General features: G+C 41.0%; 1 protein-coding gene across 1 annotated transcript; it reads left to right on the top strand.

The window, feature by feature from the left end:
- Positions 1-1,598: 1,598 nt before the first annotated feature.
- On the top strand, positions 1,599-17,451 carry LOC136991283 (filamin A-interacting protein 1-like). Its single transcript, XM_067291228.1, has 4 exons — positions 1,599-1,868; positions 4,513-4,686; positions 14,826-15,004; positions 17,334-17,451. Exons 1-4 carry the CDS (start codon positions 1,599-1,601, stop codon positions 17,449-17,451), a joined length of 741 nt encoding a protein of 246 aa, XP_067147329.1.
- The last annotated feature ends 2,238 nt before the right edge of the window (positions 17,452-19,689 follow it).

The raw sequence follows: 19,689 nt of genomic DNA, 5'->3' as shown, positions 1-19,689 counted from the left end.
TCACAAAGCAGGTATTCAGTGCACGTTGCCATGCAAATCCGACACACCCTGGTCTTTGGAAACCTGGAGAAACAAGTTCTCTTATGAAAGACACAAGATATTATGAGTGCTTTGGATTAGACTGGAAGAGACTTCAGCTTTACAAACTTATTTTTCCTGTCACGTTTTTGATCATTTTTCCCCACTATCAACCATCATTCAAACCAAAACAAAAGCTTCTTCCGCTTCCTCAGTTCTTGCAGATAAAACCAACAACAACACGTATTTGTAGTATTCAGTGGAAAATTACCATGTTTGAAGAGTGCAACGACAAAGTATAAGATTTAGATTTAGAACCTGGCTGAAGAGGGAGCTCTAGAAGAACTGCACTAGCCACAGATTTGTGAAGCCAAAAAGCAGCAGCACAGTCATCTCCTGCCTACCATAGGTCATAACAATTTTTCTGGATAAAATCACTGCTTCAAGTCAAACAGCTGCCATTGAGCTAGAGCCTTTCTTTTGTTTTTCTTTTCCAAGTAATGCCCAATATGCTGATTTTAGAGCTTTCAGCAATTAGCCTCACAGTTTGATATGAAAAAGTGCAGCAAATTTGGATTTGGAATTTGCTTAATTTCACCTTTCAACTGCATGATCAGGTTTTTGCCTGCTAGGTTGTACCTGTGAACCACATCACAGCTTTCCTGTAGAGGTAGACTGTAATCCATTCAATCCTTAATCTTAGTACTGATAAGCAAAACAGTACCTGAGGTTAATCAATATTTATATAGTGTTACTCATTTATCTGCAAAGGCATTAAAGCATATTTATGTAACAGCAGCACTTCAAAGGGGCCTAGTTAGAATAGGCTCTCCTTTTGGCTAGATACCAATACCTGTATTACAGCCTCAGAGTTCAGCACCAAAGAAATAGTATGTTATCACATTCCATGGGCATCAGAGGAGACACTGTGATCAACAAGCTGGGGGTTTGGGGGTTTTTGTTTGTTTGTTTTAAGGATGAGACTCATGCCTTGCACTCTGCATGTGCTGACCCTTATCATTTTGCCGGATGCGGGCTAGGCAATTGTGTCACTCATGGTAGCGGAGGACAGCTCTCCCTTGGAAAGAGAAAGAAAACCAAAGCATGGCTATCCCCATAAGAGGTGGGATGTTAGGAACAGAAAAGTCTTTCTGGTGAAAACCCTCTAAACCTCTACTTGCCTCATCATAGAAGTACTATCTGAAAGGTGAGGTACCCACTATCTCTCAAATGGGAAATTTGGTCTGCTATGACGTATATGGTGCTGCCGCTAAAGTCGCTGCCGTTAAAGTGGCTGCCTTTGGAAATATTAAGGATGAAATTCTTACAACTGCGTAAGTCCAATAAGACTGAAGTACTTCACTACACCTCAACATCCAGTAAAGATCACAGCCTAGTGCTGTTGGTTGACATGAGGTTGTTGGCTCCACTCAGATGACATACAGAGCCTTGTGTGGCAGAGAAAACTTCTAGTCTGGAGGGAATACTACCCACCATAAATCATGGTAATAGTTTTATATTCTCTTTTAGTTAAAACATTTATTTTCTCTCCCCTTCCTTCAGCTTCAGAGATATAAACCATGCGCTCCAGAAGTAACAGCACAGAAAGCCCAACCAGATCTAAGTTGTGCCAACAAAGGCCAGAAGACTACCATAAAGAAGATGCTGGTTATAGTGGGAGAGGAAATGCGCAAAGAAGGCAGAAGGAGAAGGACAATGTAGCCCAAACCAGCACCATCTTAAGAAGCCCTAAGGCAGAGAAAAAACAAAGAGGTTCTTTCAGGAAAACAGAGGATCTCTCTCGTGATGATCTACTATTTCTTCTTAGTGTCCTAGAGGGTGAATTACAGGTGATTTATTCTCTGATTTTATATTCCTGATTAAAACATTGTTTTTTTTTCACTTTCCTTAAAATGAAAGCAGTATGTGTTTGCAGTAAACACCCCACCTAATTTGCTGCATGAGGACAAACAAACCGCAATGTACATACAAACACAACTTATCCAAATACTAGGAATAACTATCAGCTGGAAAAGGTGATCTTTACACCTCCCCTAAGTGCAAACAAAATTTATTCACAATGTATCTGTATCACGCTAGAAACATTCTTGGTGCATTGTGAACGATCGTGTAACTTTCAAAGCAGAGAGCCCACAAAACTTTCCTATTACACTGTCCCATTCTACTAAGTACTTCGAATACAAAGTATTTGTCATTGTAAAAACTACTTGGAGAATGTTTTAGAGACTTTTAAGATCTGTCATGTAATTATTTCTCATCTCCCCTCTCCTACGAAGCCATGAGCATTAGTCCTTACGAATCAGTATGATCCAGGTCACCAGAAGTAACTCAGTCAACTGCATTCTAACATCCTTTATTAGTAACTCAAAATGCCTATTTTCTTTCCTGTAAGATGAAGAGTAATTGCTCAGTACCACTTAGCCCTCAAGATACTGGATTTTAAAGACAAGACAATTTTTCTATCTGAAAAAGGAACCAGCTGCCATGCTGTTTACCACTGGTAACCAAGTTTACCAACAAACCAAGGTTACCATTTATAAACAATGCCCATCCTGGCCAAATATAACTTAGGGAAACAGATTTCCAAAAAGCAAGGGAGGAGAGCTTTCTGTGGCAGGCTGGTTGCCCAGAAGTAGTGACAGCCACTTAAAAGTGCTCACCAGCAGAGAGGCAATCGAACTGCCCAAAGGGGTGTAAACAGCTTCATCACTTGGTTTCATGAATCATCATCTAGACAGCACTTGGGTAGTTCTGCTCTTAACATAAGGACATATTTACATAATAAATATGCTTATATATGCTTATAGAAATGCTTTGCAGAACACATATACAATATAAATACTTCTTCACAGTGGTACCAATCTCTAAAGTCTACTGCTAATTACTGTGAAACATTTCATGACGGGAAAACATAACAATTTGTGCGTTTGTGAAACACTATGTTTTCTATCTTCTGCTCACATGCTCTTTCTTAATTTAGATTAAAATTCAGGTGTCACACACTCCTCCAAAACAGTTCTCTCTCTCTCTCAGAAATTGAAACTAATGTGTATATATATGCATATATGCTTATATTTTTATATTTAAAACTGGAACATAATAAAGCTGAAATGAAAATTATAGATTGTCATTCAAAAAAAGGCATTATAAATGAAAAAAGTGGGAAGTCTTCTTTTTTTATTCCCAACTTTCCACCTCCTGTAATGCCAAGTCAAATCTTCTAAAAAACAGTTGTCAATCCAACCATAATTAAGTTCCAAATTTAGATGTCATACCTAGTTGGATGCCACTACAGCAAAGAAGGCATGGCATTTGTTGCCTTTGCTGTTAAAAAAAAAAAAAAGAGGAGGGACTCTATAGAACATTTCAGATACTGCAGATATACATAGCATTTTTTTCAGCATGGACTTACAGAGCAATGTAAACTAGGAAGGTATGCGCACCTGCCAGCTTGTGCAAGAATTTCTAAAATACATGAGAACATACTGTATCTACTCTTCAGTAACAGGATGTCATCAGGTATTTTATATGATCAAGAAAACAAATGCAGGTACTTTTTTAGAAGTATAGTCTAAAGAGGTGCATTATACTTTTTTTTTTTTTTTAATATGACATCATTTTTGGAAACCCAATCTCATGTTTGAATTCCAGATAATACCATGTTCTGTTAATCGATACCTTTTAAAATGCATTTTAGTATGCTCTCACAAATTGCGAATGCCATTACAGTAGTTAATTCCAAAAAAACCTTGATGCCGCAAAGCTGTTTGTTATTTGAGGGCACATGCACAACTGTGTGCACATCTACATGCCTATAAATACAGAAGGCATGGTTTCATACATGCATACACGTACATATAGGGCCTGCTGCCAGCTTTGAAGGCAATTCATCTTGCTTAAAATTACTGCATGCTTTTGGAATGTGCGCTGTGAAAGGTCACAGCCCTGCACCATGCACCTCGCTAGGTTCAGCGCTCACACGTGCTCTGTGTAACAACACAAGACGACCAGGCGACCCCAGGCTGGCTTCAACTACAAAAGCTACCTTTGTACCCAACCTACACAGAATACGCAACACTTCCGGACTTCATGAACCATCATAAAATCTTGCACCAAAAATTAAAAATCAGCTCCTAAAGCCACAAGTCACACTTTGTGCTGAGATTTTGTATTGTGAATGCTACACGCTAGTCCAGAAACAACATTACAACCTAATCATTAACAAAGCACTTAAGCATTGAAGAGGGCTCTGAAAATTTCATGTTTTATGCAGGACTCTTAAAACACAAAGACCAATACTTCCTCCATGTTTTTTTAATTGTTTTCCTGTTAATAACCATCTTTGGGCACTTTACAGATAGCATTCTAAAAATAGGTTTTCAGCGGTCTGAACATCAAAAGAAAGTATCTGACTAACATGTTAATACACAATTCTAGTTTAACAAAATAAAATGTCATATTGTGTTTCTGCAGGCTCAAGATGAAGTTATAGGAATCCTTAAGGCGGAAAAAATTGACCTGGCTTTGCTTGAAGCGCAGTACGGCTTTGTTACTCCCAAGAAGGTGTTGGAGGCCCTCCAGCGAGATGCTATTCAAACAAAGGCTGTACAGTGGCAAGAAGATATCTACGAAAAGCCTATGGGAGAGGTATGAATATACAGTTGATGCTTAGCCATAGTTCCCCCTGAATTCAGCAGAAAATATCTCACTGACTTCAAGGGAAGAAAGCAAATGTGCTATAAATGAAGAATCTGACATGGGTGTAAGTGATAGCAGAACAAAGTCCAGGACATTAGAGCTCCCTAATAAAAACAGGTAGTTAATGATCCTTATTTTATACTACATGCTGGGGGCTATATACATAGGTAACATGTCTACCTCAAACTCTGATAATCAGCCTTCTATCTTTGCTACGTTTTTCTTTTTCCTTTCTGTGATCCAAATTCACAACTCATACAAACAGATATATTTCCTTTAGTCTCATTGAGGTCATCTTACCAATGACTGACAAGGATGCATTCAGCAGTAACAGCACAGCTGTCTGTCTTTGTACATCCCAGCTCCCACTAACTCTATGGGAATCACAGGTATACATAATTGGTCAGAGTAGTTACTGTAATGAAACATCATTAGAAACTTCAGCCAGACAGAATCACATATTTAAGTAAAAATTAGCTTAATTACCCTGCAGCAGAAGCCATACTTTCTGAACAATGCTGTGAATTTCTTCTCTGTTCAATGCAAATCATTGGACATTAAAAATCCTTTATATCTGAATAAATGTTTTTTTCCCAAATAAGCATTCCCACAGTGTCTCCTCTTGAATTTAGATAAACATGTTTTTAATATGCTGCTCATTACAGATAATCATCATAAAAAGAAAAACAGAAGTTATGAATAAAATTCTTCTACCAAGTATTTTCGAAGCTTTCTGAATAAAAATATACTCAGGGATACAGAGTTCACTTCAGAGAAAATAATGTCAGGCAAAAGGTCAGCACTCATTTTGGAGGCTCAAAGGTTAAAATCTCCAGCTATAATCTGAAACAGATAAAGTTCAACTGCAGGGGTTAATTTATTTTAGAACATTGTGGCATTATGTCACAGAAACTTTGAGTACGAGTGGAAATGATCTGAAGAGAAGTCCAAAAAAGCCTGAAACATAAGTTCAGTCTGTTACTTTACATAAGTTTATACACGCTTTTTCCTTCTTACACTTTATGGCAGAGAAAGGATTTCTAACACCACTGGGTTTGGCACTTCCAAAAGGCAGAGGTAAACATGCTGAGAGCGACTGAAAAGGCAAGGGCATCACTCTGTATACCTTGGTAAATCAAAGGATGCCATAATTGGCAAATATATTTTCAACTTCAAAACCCCCAGATTAAGCTAGAGATCCATTTAGTTTTTGTTTAGTTTTTTTTCTAGATGTTTACAAAAGCCATGGAAGAAGTAGAACCAGTCACAAAGTATGGGAATGGACCATTTAAACTTCCTCCTGCCACTGTAACAACGTGCCTTGGTCTTTGCCTACAAAAACTCTGCTAGTTCAGTTTCTCTAGAGCATTTGTCTCTCAAATTTGATAATTCAGCCTTGTAGCCTTGAATGCAGAACAACTTTGCAAGAGCTCAGCTGAAGATTTGTGGATTTCAGTAGGCACCTGTGAGATTTCTGGCCCTTTAGCCTTCTCTCACAAGTCACTCATCTATCATAAACACTACGGAGTTTTGCTTGGCAAATTTGGTCAAGAGTGCAGTGGTAAGCTTTGGTGACCAGTCAACTTTACTCACTAGGAACAGGACTCATACATGAAGAAATCTAGCATAATAGAAAACAGTGGTAACCTCCCTCTTCCTTTGTAAAAATTCTGAGGATGGTGATAGACCAAAAATGTCTTCCTTGCTATAGCGATTTTTTATTTTTTGAAAGCAAAGGGTTTTCAGCCAAATTTACTCTGTATGCTAGAGAGAAAGCTATTGCTTCCTGCAACCTTACAAGTGCCAGATAAGCTTACTCTTATTTCTCTTAGTGAAGGATACAATGAAACTTCTAGTGTTTAAAGGGGCATAAAAGAAAATAGCCTTTTATTTTGTTTTTGCTTCTGTCTGACACATAAAGGTCTGAAAAGGCTTTCCATCTTTACATGGTTTATAAATTTATACTACTATTCAGTTATTCACAAAAAACACTGGCTTCAGGTCAATTGCCACTTCTCTAGCATAGAAAAGGAACGGTCTTCAAAATTCTAGTAACTACAGCATAAGAACCATTTTCCCAGACTCAAAAAAAATCAGAGGTGGTGATGTGGGAGAAGAAAGGAGGAAGACAGAGAGGGAAAAATCGCAGAATTAATGGTGTCTTTTCTCACATTTGAAATCCTCCTGGACTTTGAAGGCCATTTCCAACTTGTAACTCTCCACAGCCTCTAATAATGTAGTCCAAGATTAAAAAAAAAAAAAATGGGACTTTGCTGTTTGAAATTGGATGAACAATGACTGCCACCACTTTGAGACGTCCTCCAAAAGCACCAAAACTAGAAGGTCTATATTCTGCTGATGCAGAACAAGGATAATCCAAAACATAATCCATTTTTAAAATCCCAGTGCCAATCAACTGGGGAAAAGATGTATTCTGCTCATCTGTTTAACAAAGTATATCTGACCACATCCTCGCAACATCTTACAAGTTTTGGTTAGAATTTTTCAATGAAGAAGGTGCAAGGCAGGAATGGGTTACAGATGCAGGAATAGACTGAAACGATAATGTTGACAACATAGCAGTCAGGAAAAGCAGACCAGTATATCTGTATGGAAATTCAGCTCAGGTAGGGTTGAAAAAGACAAGGCAGCAACCTCTGATTCTTACTCAGAAAAATCCAAGTCTCCAATAATCCTAAACTCCACATTATACATTTATACACACAATGACCATGATGACATTATTAACAGGAGTAATATTTCAATAAACTTTGGAAGCACATAAAGAATTGGAAATAATTGGATTTTATCCTGGCACAGCGCCAAGCACAAACCAGTCTAGAGAGAAAGTTCAGTTCCAGCATAACAGACATGAGACACACCATTCTATTTTGACTTCAGAAACAAGCTGGCGGCAAAATGTTTTTAAATTATTAAATTCTCATGAATTTTTAGCTTGCTCAACTATTCTGAGTTATATAAAACCATGCCTCTTACTATCCATTGCATTGTACAGTATGTTCAAGAATTAATTCTAGCAAAATCCCCATATGGTTAGCAAGAACAGAGCAACAAATCACTTAATTAAGATATTATCACCACTTTTTGTCTACAGAAGACATTTATATGCCTGCTTATTAGTCCTCTTTGTGGTTTTTAGCCAAGTATTGTATATGTAGAGTAAACATATGCGTGTGCGTGCATGCGTGTGGGTATGTATTTTTTGTGTGCAGATTCAGCATTTGCACAGAGTAATTTGAGGGACAACGGGGTGCTGTAGGATACTCTTATGAAGAGGATTCCATGCTAGCAGAGGTTCACACAACTTTGCTCCCTCTCTGCTGGAGACACGGGAGTCAGCTACAAAGCCCCGCAGGGAAAATGCTAGAGTCAAATTTGCTCCCCAGGGAAGTGCCCTTATCTCACACACGGACACAACCGAACTTCCAGGCAAACCACCTGAAATGCAGTGATGCAGTATCAAACCTCTGCTCATTATGTGATCCAACAGGGAGCAAGCAGCATGTTGTGCAATGACACATAAGTATCACAAGGCCAAATGGCCATACCCGTTATGTGGCTTACACACAAATTCTCAAATGTCTGCATTTATTGTGGCTTAGGACTTGCTGCCCCTCCAATTCTCTTTTCTACTATCCCCCTCTTCTAGGGGACTGGCTCAGCTTCTCTTTCCTCCTCTCTGAGCGAATGCCACAAATTCTCACTCTTCACCTTCTCCCCAGCTGCAACACCCCACACCAACTGTGACTGTTCACAGCAGAGCTGACTTGACAGCTTCTCAAAGTAGGGACCTAAGGAACATGCTTTAAAGAAAAACAAAATGCATTTTCTAATCTGAGCAACAGGAGCAAACTGCAACATGAAAAGCAGTTTTGATGCAGCAGCATATCTCCTTGTCTCTCTTACCCTTTCACGTATGCAACTCTCCCCAGGACTCTGGCAACCAGAGTTGAGACTGCTCTTCAGCAGTACCTGCCCAGCCGGGGACCGGTCCTTTACCCACTTTCAAATTCCTTGTTCCACCTCCCTGCCTTGCATACACACCTCACCCATCCCAAATCCCAATTTGTAATCCAGACTGCTAATCTCAACACTGATAAAGGCACAAGTGCAAAGCGAAAGACACTGGTGCTGCTTATTGAACACCGCACAACAAAACATGGGCGTTACAACATGTTCTTCATGCATACATGCAAGTGACTACTGCCTGAATCAACCCCTTGTAGCCATTCAATAAATAGTCTAGAGCAAACAAAACATACCCAACTCATAAAATTTCACACCTTTGCCTTTTTTCCCCACCTGACTTCACACTGAGGGCTGAGACCAATGAATGCTATCATGCAAGTCTGATGCCCAGTGCATTTGTAGCTGAAGCAAGACAGGCCCATAGCTGCAGACAGCACAGTGTCAGAACTTCACCCAAAAGCAGAAGGCAGGTTGCTTTCAGAGAACAACAAATCTTCGCATGCAAGCATGGCCTTTGGAAACTTGAGGCTCAGAAGTTCAGGTGATGGTGCTTCATGCATCTGTGTAATAGCTGCTCCAAAATATTGTGAAAAGTCTTGAGAAGAAAAAACATGTGGGCGCCAATGACACCAAGGGCAAACTGCAGACCATCAAGCAGGATTTCAGAGCTCTGGGGATGGTGGTCAAGGGTCTGGGAGCCCAGGTCATCTTCTCCTCAATCCTGCCAGTGAGGGGGATGGATGAGAGGAGGAGGAGACGGACTTTCCAGGTTAACGACTGGCTGCGCCGCTGGTGTTGGCAACAGGGTTTTGGTTTCTACGACCATGGGACCCTGTTTGAAGATCGACAACTGATGGCAAGAGATGGGATCCACCTCACGAGGCGGGGCACGCGGGTCTTTGCCAACAGGTTGGCCAACCTGGTAAGGAGGGCTTTAAACTAGGAAAGATGGGGGAAGGGGAGAGTTATAGTGACAGGGTAGTTGGCAAAAGACTGCTCAAGTCAGGATGCCTCCAGCAGGTGAATGCAGCCAGGGAAGTGCGCATGGGATGTGGCTATGGAGGACCCTCTTGTATCCCTCCTGGGAAACCTGCATGCTCGATCACCTCCCTGAAATGCCTGTACACCAATGCACGCAGCTTGGGGAACAAACAGGAAGAACTAGAGATACGTGTGCGGTCGCAGGGCCATGATCTCATTGCCATTACAGAGACATGGTGGGATAGCTCGCATGACTGGAGTGCTGTCATGGATGGCTACATGCTTTTTAGGAAAGACAGGCCAGGAAAGCGAGGTGGTGGAGTTGCTCTTTATGTGAGAGAGCAACTGGAATGTATTGAGCTGTGCCTAGGGGTGGATGAAGAGCGAGTCGAGAGCTTATGGGCAAGGATCAAAGGGCAGGCTAGCATGGGTGACACTGTTGTGGGTGTTTACTACAGGCCACCTGATCAGGAAGAGGAAGTCGATGAGGCCTTCTACAGACAGCTGGAAGTAGCCTCACGATCCCAGGCCCTGGTTCTCATGGGGGACTTCAACCACCCCAATATCTGCTGGAAAGACAACACAGCTAGGCACAAACAGTCCTGGAGGTTCCTGCAGAGCATTGGTGACAACTTCTTGACCCAGGTGGTGGAGGAGCCAACAAGGAGAGGTGTGCTGCTGGACCTTGTACTAACAAACAAAGAAGGACTGGTGGAAGATGTGAAGGTTGGGGGCTGCCTTGGCTGCAGTGACCATGAGATGGTGGAGTTCAGGATCCTGCGAGGAGGCAGCAGGGCACCAAGTAGGATCGCAACCCTGGACTTCAGGAGAGCAAACTTTGTCCTCTTCAGGGACCTACTTGGAGGAATCCCATGGGTGAGGGCCCTGGAAGGAAGGAGTGTTCAAGAGAGTTGGTTAATATTCAAACATCACTTCCTCCAGGCTCAAGAGCGGTGCATCCCTATGAGTAGGAAGTCAAGCAAAGGAGGTAGGAGACCTGCATGGATGAGCAAGGAGCTCCTGGCAAAACTCAACCAGAAGAAGGAAGTACACAGAAAGTGGAAAGGGGGACAGGCCACTTGGGAGGAATATAGGAATGTTGTCAGAGTATGCAGGGATGCGACGAGGAAGGCTAAGGCCCGTTTGGAATTAAATCTGGCTAGAGATGTCAAGGACAACAAGAAGGGCTTCTTCAAATACATCAGCAGCAAGAGGAAGACTAGGGAAAATGTGGGCCCTTTGCTGAATGGGGTGGGTGCCCTGGTGACGAAGGATGCAGAGAAGGCAGAGTTACTGAATGCCTTCTTTGCTTCAGTCTTTACTGGTCAGGCCAGCCCTCAGGAACCCCAGATCCTGGAGGCAAGAGAGAAAGTCTGGAGAGAGGAAGACTTTCCCTTGGTGGAGGAGGAGTGGGTTAGAGATCATTTAAGCAAACTTGACACCCACAAATCCATGGGCCCTGATGGGATGCACCCACGAGTGCTGAGGGAGCTGGCGGACATTATTGCTAAGCCACTCTCCATCATCTTTGAAAGGTCATGGAGAACAGGAGAGGTGCCCAAGGACTGGAAGAAAGCCAATGTCACCCCAGTCTTCAAAAAGGGCAAGAAGGAGGACCCAGGGAACTACAGGCCAGTCAGCCTCACCTCCATCCCTGGAAAGGTGATGGAGCAGCTCATCCTGGAGGCCATCTCCACGCATGTGGAGGACAAGAAGGTGATCAGGAGTAGTCAGCATGGCTTCACCAAGGGGAAATCATGCCTAACCAATCTGATAGCCTTCTATGATGGAATGACTGGCTGGGTAGATGAGGGGAGAGCAGTGGATGTTGTCTACCTAGACTTCAGCAAGGCTTTTGACACTGTCTCCCATAGCATCCTCATAGACAAGCTCAGGAAGTGTGGGTTAGATGAGTGGACAGTGAGGTGGATTGAGAACTGGCTGAATGGCAGAGCTCAGAGAGTTGTGATCAGTGGCACAGAGTCTAGTTGGAGGCCTGTAGCTAGCGGTGTCCCCCAGGGGTCAGTACTGGGTCCAGTCTTGTTCAACTTCTTCATCAATGACCTGGATGAAGGCACAGAGTGCACACTCAGCAAGTTTGCTGATGATACAAAACTGGGAGGAGTGGCTGATACACCAGAGGGCTGTGCTGCCATTCAGAGAGACTTGGACAGGCTGGAGAGGTGGGCAGAGAGGAACCTCATGAAGTTCAACAAAGGCAAGTGCAGGGTCCTGCACCTGGGGAGGAATAACCCCATGCAGCAGTACAGGTTGGGGGTTGACCTGCTGGAAAGCAGCTCTGAAGAGAAGGACCTGGGAGTGCTGGTGGACACCAAGTTAAGTATGAGGCAGCAATGTGCCCTTGTGGCCAAGAAGGCCAATGGTCTCCTGGGCTGCATCAGAAAGAGTGTTGCCAGCAGGTCGAGGGAGGTGATTCTCCCCCTCTACTCAGCCCTGGTGAGGCCACATCTGGAGTACTGCGTCCAGTTCTGGGCTCCCCAGTACAAGAGGGATGTGGCACTACTGGAGCAAGTCCAGCGAAGGGCCACAAAGATGATTAGGGGACTGGAGCATCTCTCTTATGAGGAAAGGCTGAGAGAGCTTGGCCTGTTTAGCTTGGAGAAGAGAAGGCTGAGAGGAGATCTTATCAATGTGTACAAGTATCTGAAGGGAGGGTGTCGAGAGGATGGGGCCAGACTCTTTTCAGTGGTGCCGAGCGACAGGACGCAAGGCAATGGGCACAAACTGAAACACAGACACTTCCATCTTAACATGAGGAAAACATTTTGATCATACTGAAAATTCTCTTTCTGGCAAGCTACTAGCCGAACAAAATATTTCAAATTTTGAAATTCCTACTTCCGGGGGAAGAAGGGACAGGGTGAAGAAATTAAAAATGGCCAGTTTTCCTCAGCACGATAAGAACTTCATCCTAATCTTTCAAAGCAACTCAGTTTTCAACCGTTGTGAAAGACACAGAAAACACAGCTAAGAGGTACTGTAGAGATGCCACTGGTTTACTGAGAAAGCCTGTACATCCAAGGCTTTAGGTAAGAACTGTTTTCCCAAGAGAGAAACTCTTTCAGTATTCCAGAAAACATTGACTTTGCTAGTGTAAAAGTGCACAAATCCTGAGTGAATGGGATGGGGGCAAGGAAAATCTTAACCTGCTATAGTAATACCACAAAGCAGCTGAAAAGGGTGGGCACAGGTTTCTTTACATATTTAGATCGCAGACAAAATGAGTTCATGTATGTTGCAAAAGAAAAGTCTCTCTCTGACACTACAAGGAGAAAGAAAGGGCCATTTTCAAAATGACCCATCATTTCTGTTGGAATATTTTGGACTCAAACCATCTTAAAACTCTTACCAAGAGTTCCAATTTCCTCGCTCATGTCAGTGTCACCAATAAAAGTCAGCAATGATTCAAGAAAAAGAAGGGAGTGTATAGAGCTTAACAAGAAGCTGAGGTAAGCAGAAGGAGACTCGGAAGCCATGAAGAAGCTGAGGATATTCTCACTCATTCAAGAAACTCATGTTTAAGCATCCCAACACTTTCTGTCATCAGTTGTATCAGTCAAACTGCAAGTGAACATGAGGTAATTAATCATGCCCCTGGGACTGAATTGTCTGCAATAAGCAGTGGCCCTAAGAATCTGAAGCCCCAGTGTTTCCTGTGGCATGTGAATTCCTTGTAGGGGAAATGGAGAGCGAGAACCAGCCTTGCTTTTCCCACACTGCCCATTTGTGAATTCTTTCCTATTAATAGAGTGAAATACTGCAAAACAGCTTGACTGACTAGAACAGACTGTAGTTAAAAGGAGGTGCTGGGCTTTGCACTGAAAACTTCTCTTTTCCAAAAAGGACACGAGGATTCCTGTGTTGATGATCAGGAAGGCAGTCTCCTCAGAGGAAGAGGAAGCAGAATATAGGTTCTCACAGATGTAGATTCCTCCCAGGTCCCTAGATGGCTTCCAGCAACCCTTCCTCAAACTTCAGCTAGGTCAGTAACATCTAAGGAGGAAAATCCCATCTGGTTTCATACACACATGCTTGCATAACTTGGTCAGGTATTGACATCAAAAGAATATCAGAATCCTCAGAGAGACGGTTTTCAGTTTGTGGAAAAGTATTTTGTTCTACAGAGTATTAACTCTAGTGAACAGCTATGCCAATACCTTTATGGTTTAGAAAACCTAAAAAAGACTACCTAAACTAAAAAAAAAAAGAAAGAAAAAAAAAAAGAAAAGAACAAAACACAGTATATAATAATATTTGGAAGTTCAACAGAAATCATTGGGGAAGGGGAAGGGATTTGACGTTCCAGGTGTGCTATAAAGCAGACCCATTTACAACATGTGAAATTTCAGACACAAAACTGGAGAAGTCACCTATTTACTTCTTTCTACAGCCCCCCAAAATGATTAATCCCTTCGTGGGACTTATATTTCTAAAAGTATAAGCATTTCTTTGAAACAGTCCTACTGTTTAATAAAAATACTCCCAACCATTTCAAAGTAGCAGGATGATGGTTTAGTGCTTATTTGTTCCAGAAACAGAGAGCCATGCACAGAGTAAGCACAGGAGACAGGATGGTTTTGCACTTCTGGTTCTATTGCACATCTGCTGTGAAACCACAGGAAAGTTGCTTTTTGATCTACACATCTACCCTACAATGAGAATTCAATACTCTTATTTTCTATGGAGCTACAGACGAGATAGCTATTTGTATTCAACCAAAAGCAAGTCAACCTCAATGTGAAGTAGAGGCTTCTTTTGCCAAGACATCTGTTTCTCTACCACAGTGATCAATGAGCAAAGCACAGCCCTGGGAGCAGTAACTGCTAATTAGTAGCTGTTAAGGATCAGTCATGGCAGGGGCAGAAAGAAAAGGTGACTTAGGGTCCTGCAAAACACTACCTTTGCTTATTTTTCTAATTTCTCAGAAATAGGTTGGCAGTATTAAATAACCCTTTCCAAACAGATAGGAAAGGATCTGGCCATGAGGCTATTAAATGTATATTATATTATTAAGCTTCTCTTTAAATATTTTACTAATGAAAGCCTGAGCAAGTATGAATTTCAAAGGACTTAGGAGTTTTTGCTTTTTTTTGTAGCTTGATAAAGTTGTAGAGAAACAGAAAGAAACCCACAGACGAATGCTTGAGCAACTTCTAATGGTAGAAAAATCACACAGACAGACTCTGTATGAACTAGAGGAAGAGAAGAGGAAGCACACTGAATACATGGAAAAAAGTGATGAGTTTACAAACTTATTGGAACAAGAACGTGAAAGGTAAGGTTACCTCTTACATACTACTAAGAATTTAACATTACTTCTAAGTATCTGTCTACTTGCTTATTCTGCATCCACTAAAAATCCAAAAGATTTGCACTGCCTATTTTGAGAGTTCAACTATGAAAACATGACTAATTACTCCTAAATAACAGTAGTGTCTACATCTCCCTTAGCATGTGAGGTAGGTCAAAAGGTTGGCAAATTCTTCAAGTGCTGTTACAGAACAACAGGTATGTTACACTGAAGAGCACAAAGGGGGATGCACAAGTGTGTTAAAAGTTACAACCAACATAAAGCAGGTGCGTCTGTCAGTATTTTTTTTTTTAAAAAGATCAGTGTACACTGAAGTAGGTAACACAATATGGAATCAGGCATGCAGCCTAGAATGGCAGAAAAGCAAAGACATGACAAAAAGTAGAAGGGATTTGTTCAGACCACAGAAATACAGAGAGGAAATGAAGGCAGAGGGCAATTTACAGAAAGCTTTGGAAGTAAGAAAGTCATAAAGTTCCTACATCTGGATTGGCATAAAAACCATAAACAGAACTTTATGTTTAAGTGTAACCTATAAGCACAACAGGTTGTTTAAGCACAGTGCAAGTACTTCAATATCAACTCTTGGAAGAGGGATTAAAAGGAATTTAATGTAATTTACTGTATTTAGAAAAGCAATTTTAAACTGTGACTTCTCTGAATCTGAAGTAAAACTGAACACATCCTCAGAGGGAAAAAAAAAGGAAAAGAGAACTGAAGGACATTTCCTATTCCCTGGATAGCTACGCTAGAAGATAGGAGAATATTGTCTCTATTTCCTTTTGCTTAGGAACAGCTTCCAGATGGAAATGTTTGGGTGTGAGAATGTCAAGCCTATGCTAAACTCACATCATGCATAGATAATTCTTCCTCTGCTTCTCCTGTGCAACATCATGTTCAACATGTTTTGGCAGCAATCACTACTTTCCCACTGCACCTCTCTGCTTCAGGTCTATCAGAGACAGCACACACGCGTCCCACCAAGCACACAGCTGTATGTATGGATTGCAATTAAACAGAGGGGGAGAAATCTCTTGCTTCCCCAAAATTATACACAAATGTAGGCAAGCATAGGTACACAGGCAAAAAAACCCACAAAGTCCCTCCACAAGGCATAGAATTGACTTTTTCCTCTAGAAACCATTTTTGTGAGACATCATCATCTCAAGAACCAAAACATGAGATGAATGGAAGTTTTCATCTATGCTCTCTTTTTCTGGAGATCTGTGAGACACTCATCTCTTGGAGACAGAGCTAAACAACTACAGTTGCTAAATGTGGCAAAATGTTACATCAGACACAGGTGGTCACACAGCGTGAAAAGCTGCACAGAAGGAAAGACATGATCCTTGTATTTTTTTCTTGTGAAAACAGAATAGACGTCTGATTAAAACTCTCCTCCTTGCCCCTCCTCCATATTCCCCAAGAAGACTATAAAACATTTACCACTATTATCTGCAACATTTAGTATATCTACCTGGAAAAAGGAAAAAAAAAAATTTATTGAGGTGCCTAATGAGACCTTAGAGGATGTAATAATAGATTTCAGATTAAGTGTCAATTTTTGTATTTTCTTTGGAGGACTCATTTTATGTGGAAAACCCTAAAGGGGCGTGATGTCACATATTGAGCTGATTCCAAAGTGTTTGCCAAGTAATGTCGCCATCAAAATCTCCACACAATTGCCTGCCATAGCAAAAAAAACCCAAAATAAAAAATAAAAACCAAAAAGCAACAGCCCCCCCCCCACACCACAGCAAGCACAACAAGTGAAGGCACAGCTCCTGCTACACTAGCCTGTAAGACTTGACGTTCAAAACACCCCCCCCACACACAAAGTAACCCTTTCTTCCATTTCAAACACCCTAGTCCAACCGTAAGTCTTCTGAGGACAGGAATTTTGCATTCTGCTTGGGAACAAATGGAACTCCTTGGGAAGAATTACACATAAAGCGATGACAATTAATTTTTGTTTTTTCTCCTTCAATTCCATTAAAAAAAATCACACACACACAAAGCAGCAATTATTGGTCAATGAAGTTTCATATTTTTTCCAGTAAGTAGGATGCAGTATTCTCTTGTAAGTGTGGAAAGATACATAACATTCCCAACTATTTCAGTTTCAAAGCAAAATCCTGAATGTCCATTCAATTAGTAAAAACAGTGTTTTGTTTTATAAACCCGCAAGGCTACAGTATATGCTGAAGGTATCTTTGAAGATTATAGAATGTATGCAAGCCAAACAAGGTACATGAATAATACATAACTATGTGATCAAAACAAAAACATTTAGATGTCATCGGACAGCAACTAGTGACGCTGAAGCAGTGAAAACTACTGCTGTTAGTAAGAATAAAGAAACTCTTAGTCAGCTCCAACTTGCATATGACCATGAATATATTTTTGAATAAGGAGGACAGCATTCCTTCCTGCCCTCAAATTTCAATGAAAACAAAGCATTTCCTTTTATGTATACACTCAGGAAGAATAAAACTGATACGTTCTTAAGTGAAAATGTTAGAGGTTAACTCATTTTTCAGGTGATCATATGTTTTATAAAAACTACACAAGCCTCCATCTCTACTGTCTTTCTGCTGCATTATTCCTTACATACATGACTTTTCTTATAAAGAGAGTTAAAAATTATGTTCGCATCATGCAAAAAATTAGCAATCAACAGTGACGCAGTAAAACACTTAGTCCTCCAAGAATCCCTCTGACTTCAAGGCAACAAGACTAGGTTTAGCCAAGGCAATTGTACATTGTCATATTTGGGAGTTTAAGCTTACAAGAAGACTGGTGACAGCTTTCTAGATGTGGGAACTGGGTTAGCTCTTAATGTTAAACCTTTAGGCATTTACATTTTTTTTCTTGTTGACAGCCAAAAGTACCGCTCCAAAGCCTTGCTGTAGTTAAGACAGACAAAATTGGTCTTCCAAGTTGGAAAAAGAGTCTCGCTCCGTAGGTTCATCTCAGTATTATACACATGGAATTGATTGCTCCTAGTTTGGCAAAGGGAGAAAGGTTATCTTTGCTTATTTAAATTCCTTAGCAATTGGCATTTACCAGCAAAGAATGATAAACCCTTGCCACTATCATTATATTTTTTCCATCCTCAGTCAGATGCACAGACAAACCCCTATTAAATAAAAAACAGTTTTGTGCAGAAACAGAGGCTAATGGGCAATGACTGGACTTTCCTACAATTTGACATGAAGTGTAATATATATGCGTGCAGACCAGACAGGGACACAAAGGCAAATTGCATATGCATGGTAGTGTTCAACAGTTAAGTCTATCAGAATCTAGAAGGGAAAAATTTTACTGTACGGCTGGAGCCTAAAGAAATAACAGCACCCAAACCTATCATTACAGGTTCTCACATGAATGTAATCCCAAGGAAGCCACATATAGAGACCCCTATAAAAAAGGGTGCACCTGAAGATCCATGGCATAAAAGCCACAGAGCTTGTATAGAAGCTCTTGTATTGCATAAGGGCAAAGAGAGGATAGATTAAGGATTAGGAAGAACACCTGCTTTTGGTCTCTCAGACCTACACAGCTAAGACTTGGCTCCATGGAGTCTTTTCTTCCCAATCTTTTCTTTCCTCAGCCCTTTTCTTTCTGTCACTTTCTTTTCTCCTTTCCCTCGCTCCTCACTGTTGCCATTTTACTTGACATCTATTGCACACTCAGTGCTAACAACACTGAAAGAATTGTCGAGTTTACAAGCCAGAATCTATTTCAGGATTAAACATCCTGTAACCAATTAATGTAATCCAGTGCTAAAGGATGGTAGCGGAAAAGAAAAAACATGCCAGAAGGTGTAGATGGGTATTCCATGCCCCCTACTAAGGGAACAGCATACTCACTCCTCTTCCCATGACTCCCATTTTTGCCCCATAAAACAAACAAAACAGCAGTTACAATGGGTCAGGAATATATTCTCTACTATTCCCTTGACCAATATTATTTATGCCTCCTTTCCTTGCAATTTTTCAGAAAGCATGGTTAAAAAAAAGCAGACCTGAAAACACACACCACTTTTAAACACTTAGATTCAAAGGCAGATTCCACTGTATCTTCCTTGAGGATATACCTACTTGACTAAATATAGTTATCCACATTCCATAGTTTATAGTATAATTAAATAATAAAAGCTGTTTTTTTAGGAAACATTTTATAAAGATAACTATGCAAGTAGAAGGTTTTCCAGACAGGTACATCCTCAGTTTGAAAACATATGCCATATGCATGCAAGTGTTTATGTGCTTACATATTACTCCTCACCCCTGCCCTTAAGAAAAACAGCCACAAAGGAGAGTAAACTACTAAAATGATTAGCACTCACACAGTCCTCCTCCTCCTCAAATCTCAAGAGGTTTAAAAGTCATGCAAGCACAGTTGTTCCCTATTTTTTGACTACTGAAAGGAAATGAAGTTATACGCGGAAGAAACCTGCCTCTGTTCATAGTGCACCTAAATGGTTCAACAGGAGAAAAGGACACATTCTTCTCCCAATTTATAGGGGTGTCCCCTCGTCAAACCTTGCATATACTATGGCTCATTTGTTGACTCTCAACTATGATAAAAGGTAAAGCTTTATTACAAACATTTGCAGCTAATAAACTAAGGTCAAATGTTCTACA

This window comes from Apteryx mantelli, chromosome 1, assembly GCF_036417845.1.
Source record: "Apteryx mantelli isolate bAptMan1 chromosome 1, bAptMan1.hap1, whole genome shotgun sequence".
Classification (NCBI taxonomy): Eukaryota; Metazoa; Chordata; class Aves; order Apterygiformes; family Apterygidae; genus Apteryx; species Apteryx mantelli.
Note: the sequence above shows the minus strand (reverse complement) of the source record. Positions and strands in the feature narration are given on the sequence as shown.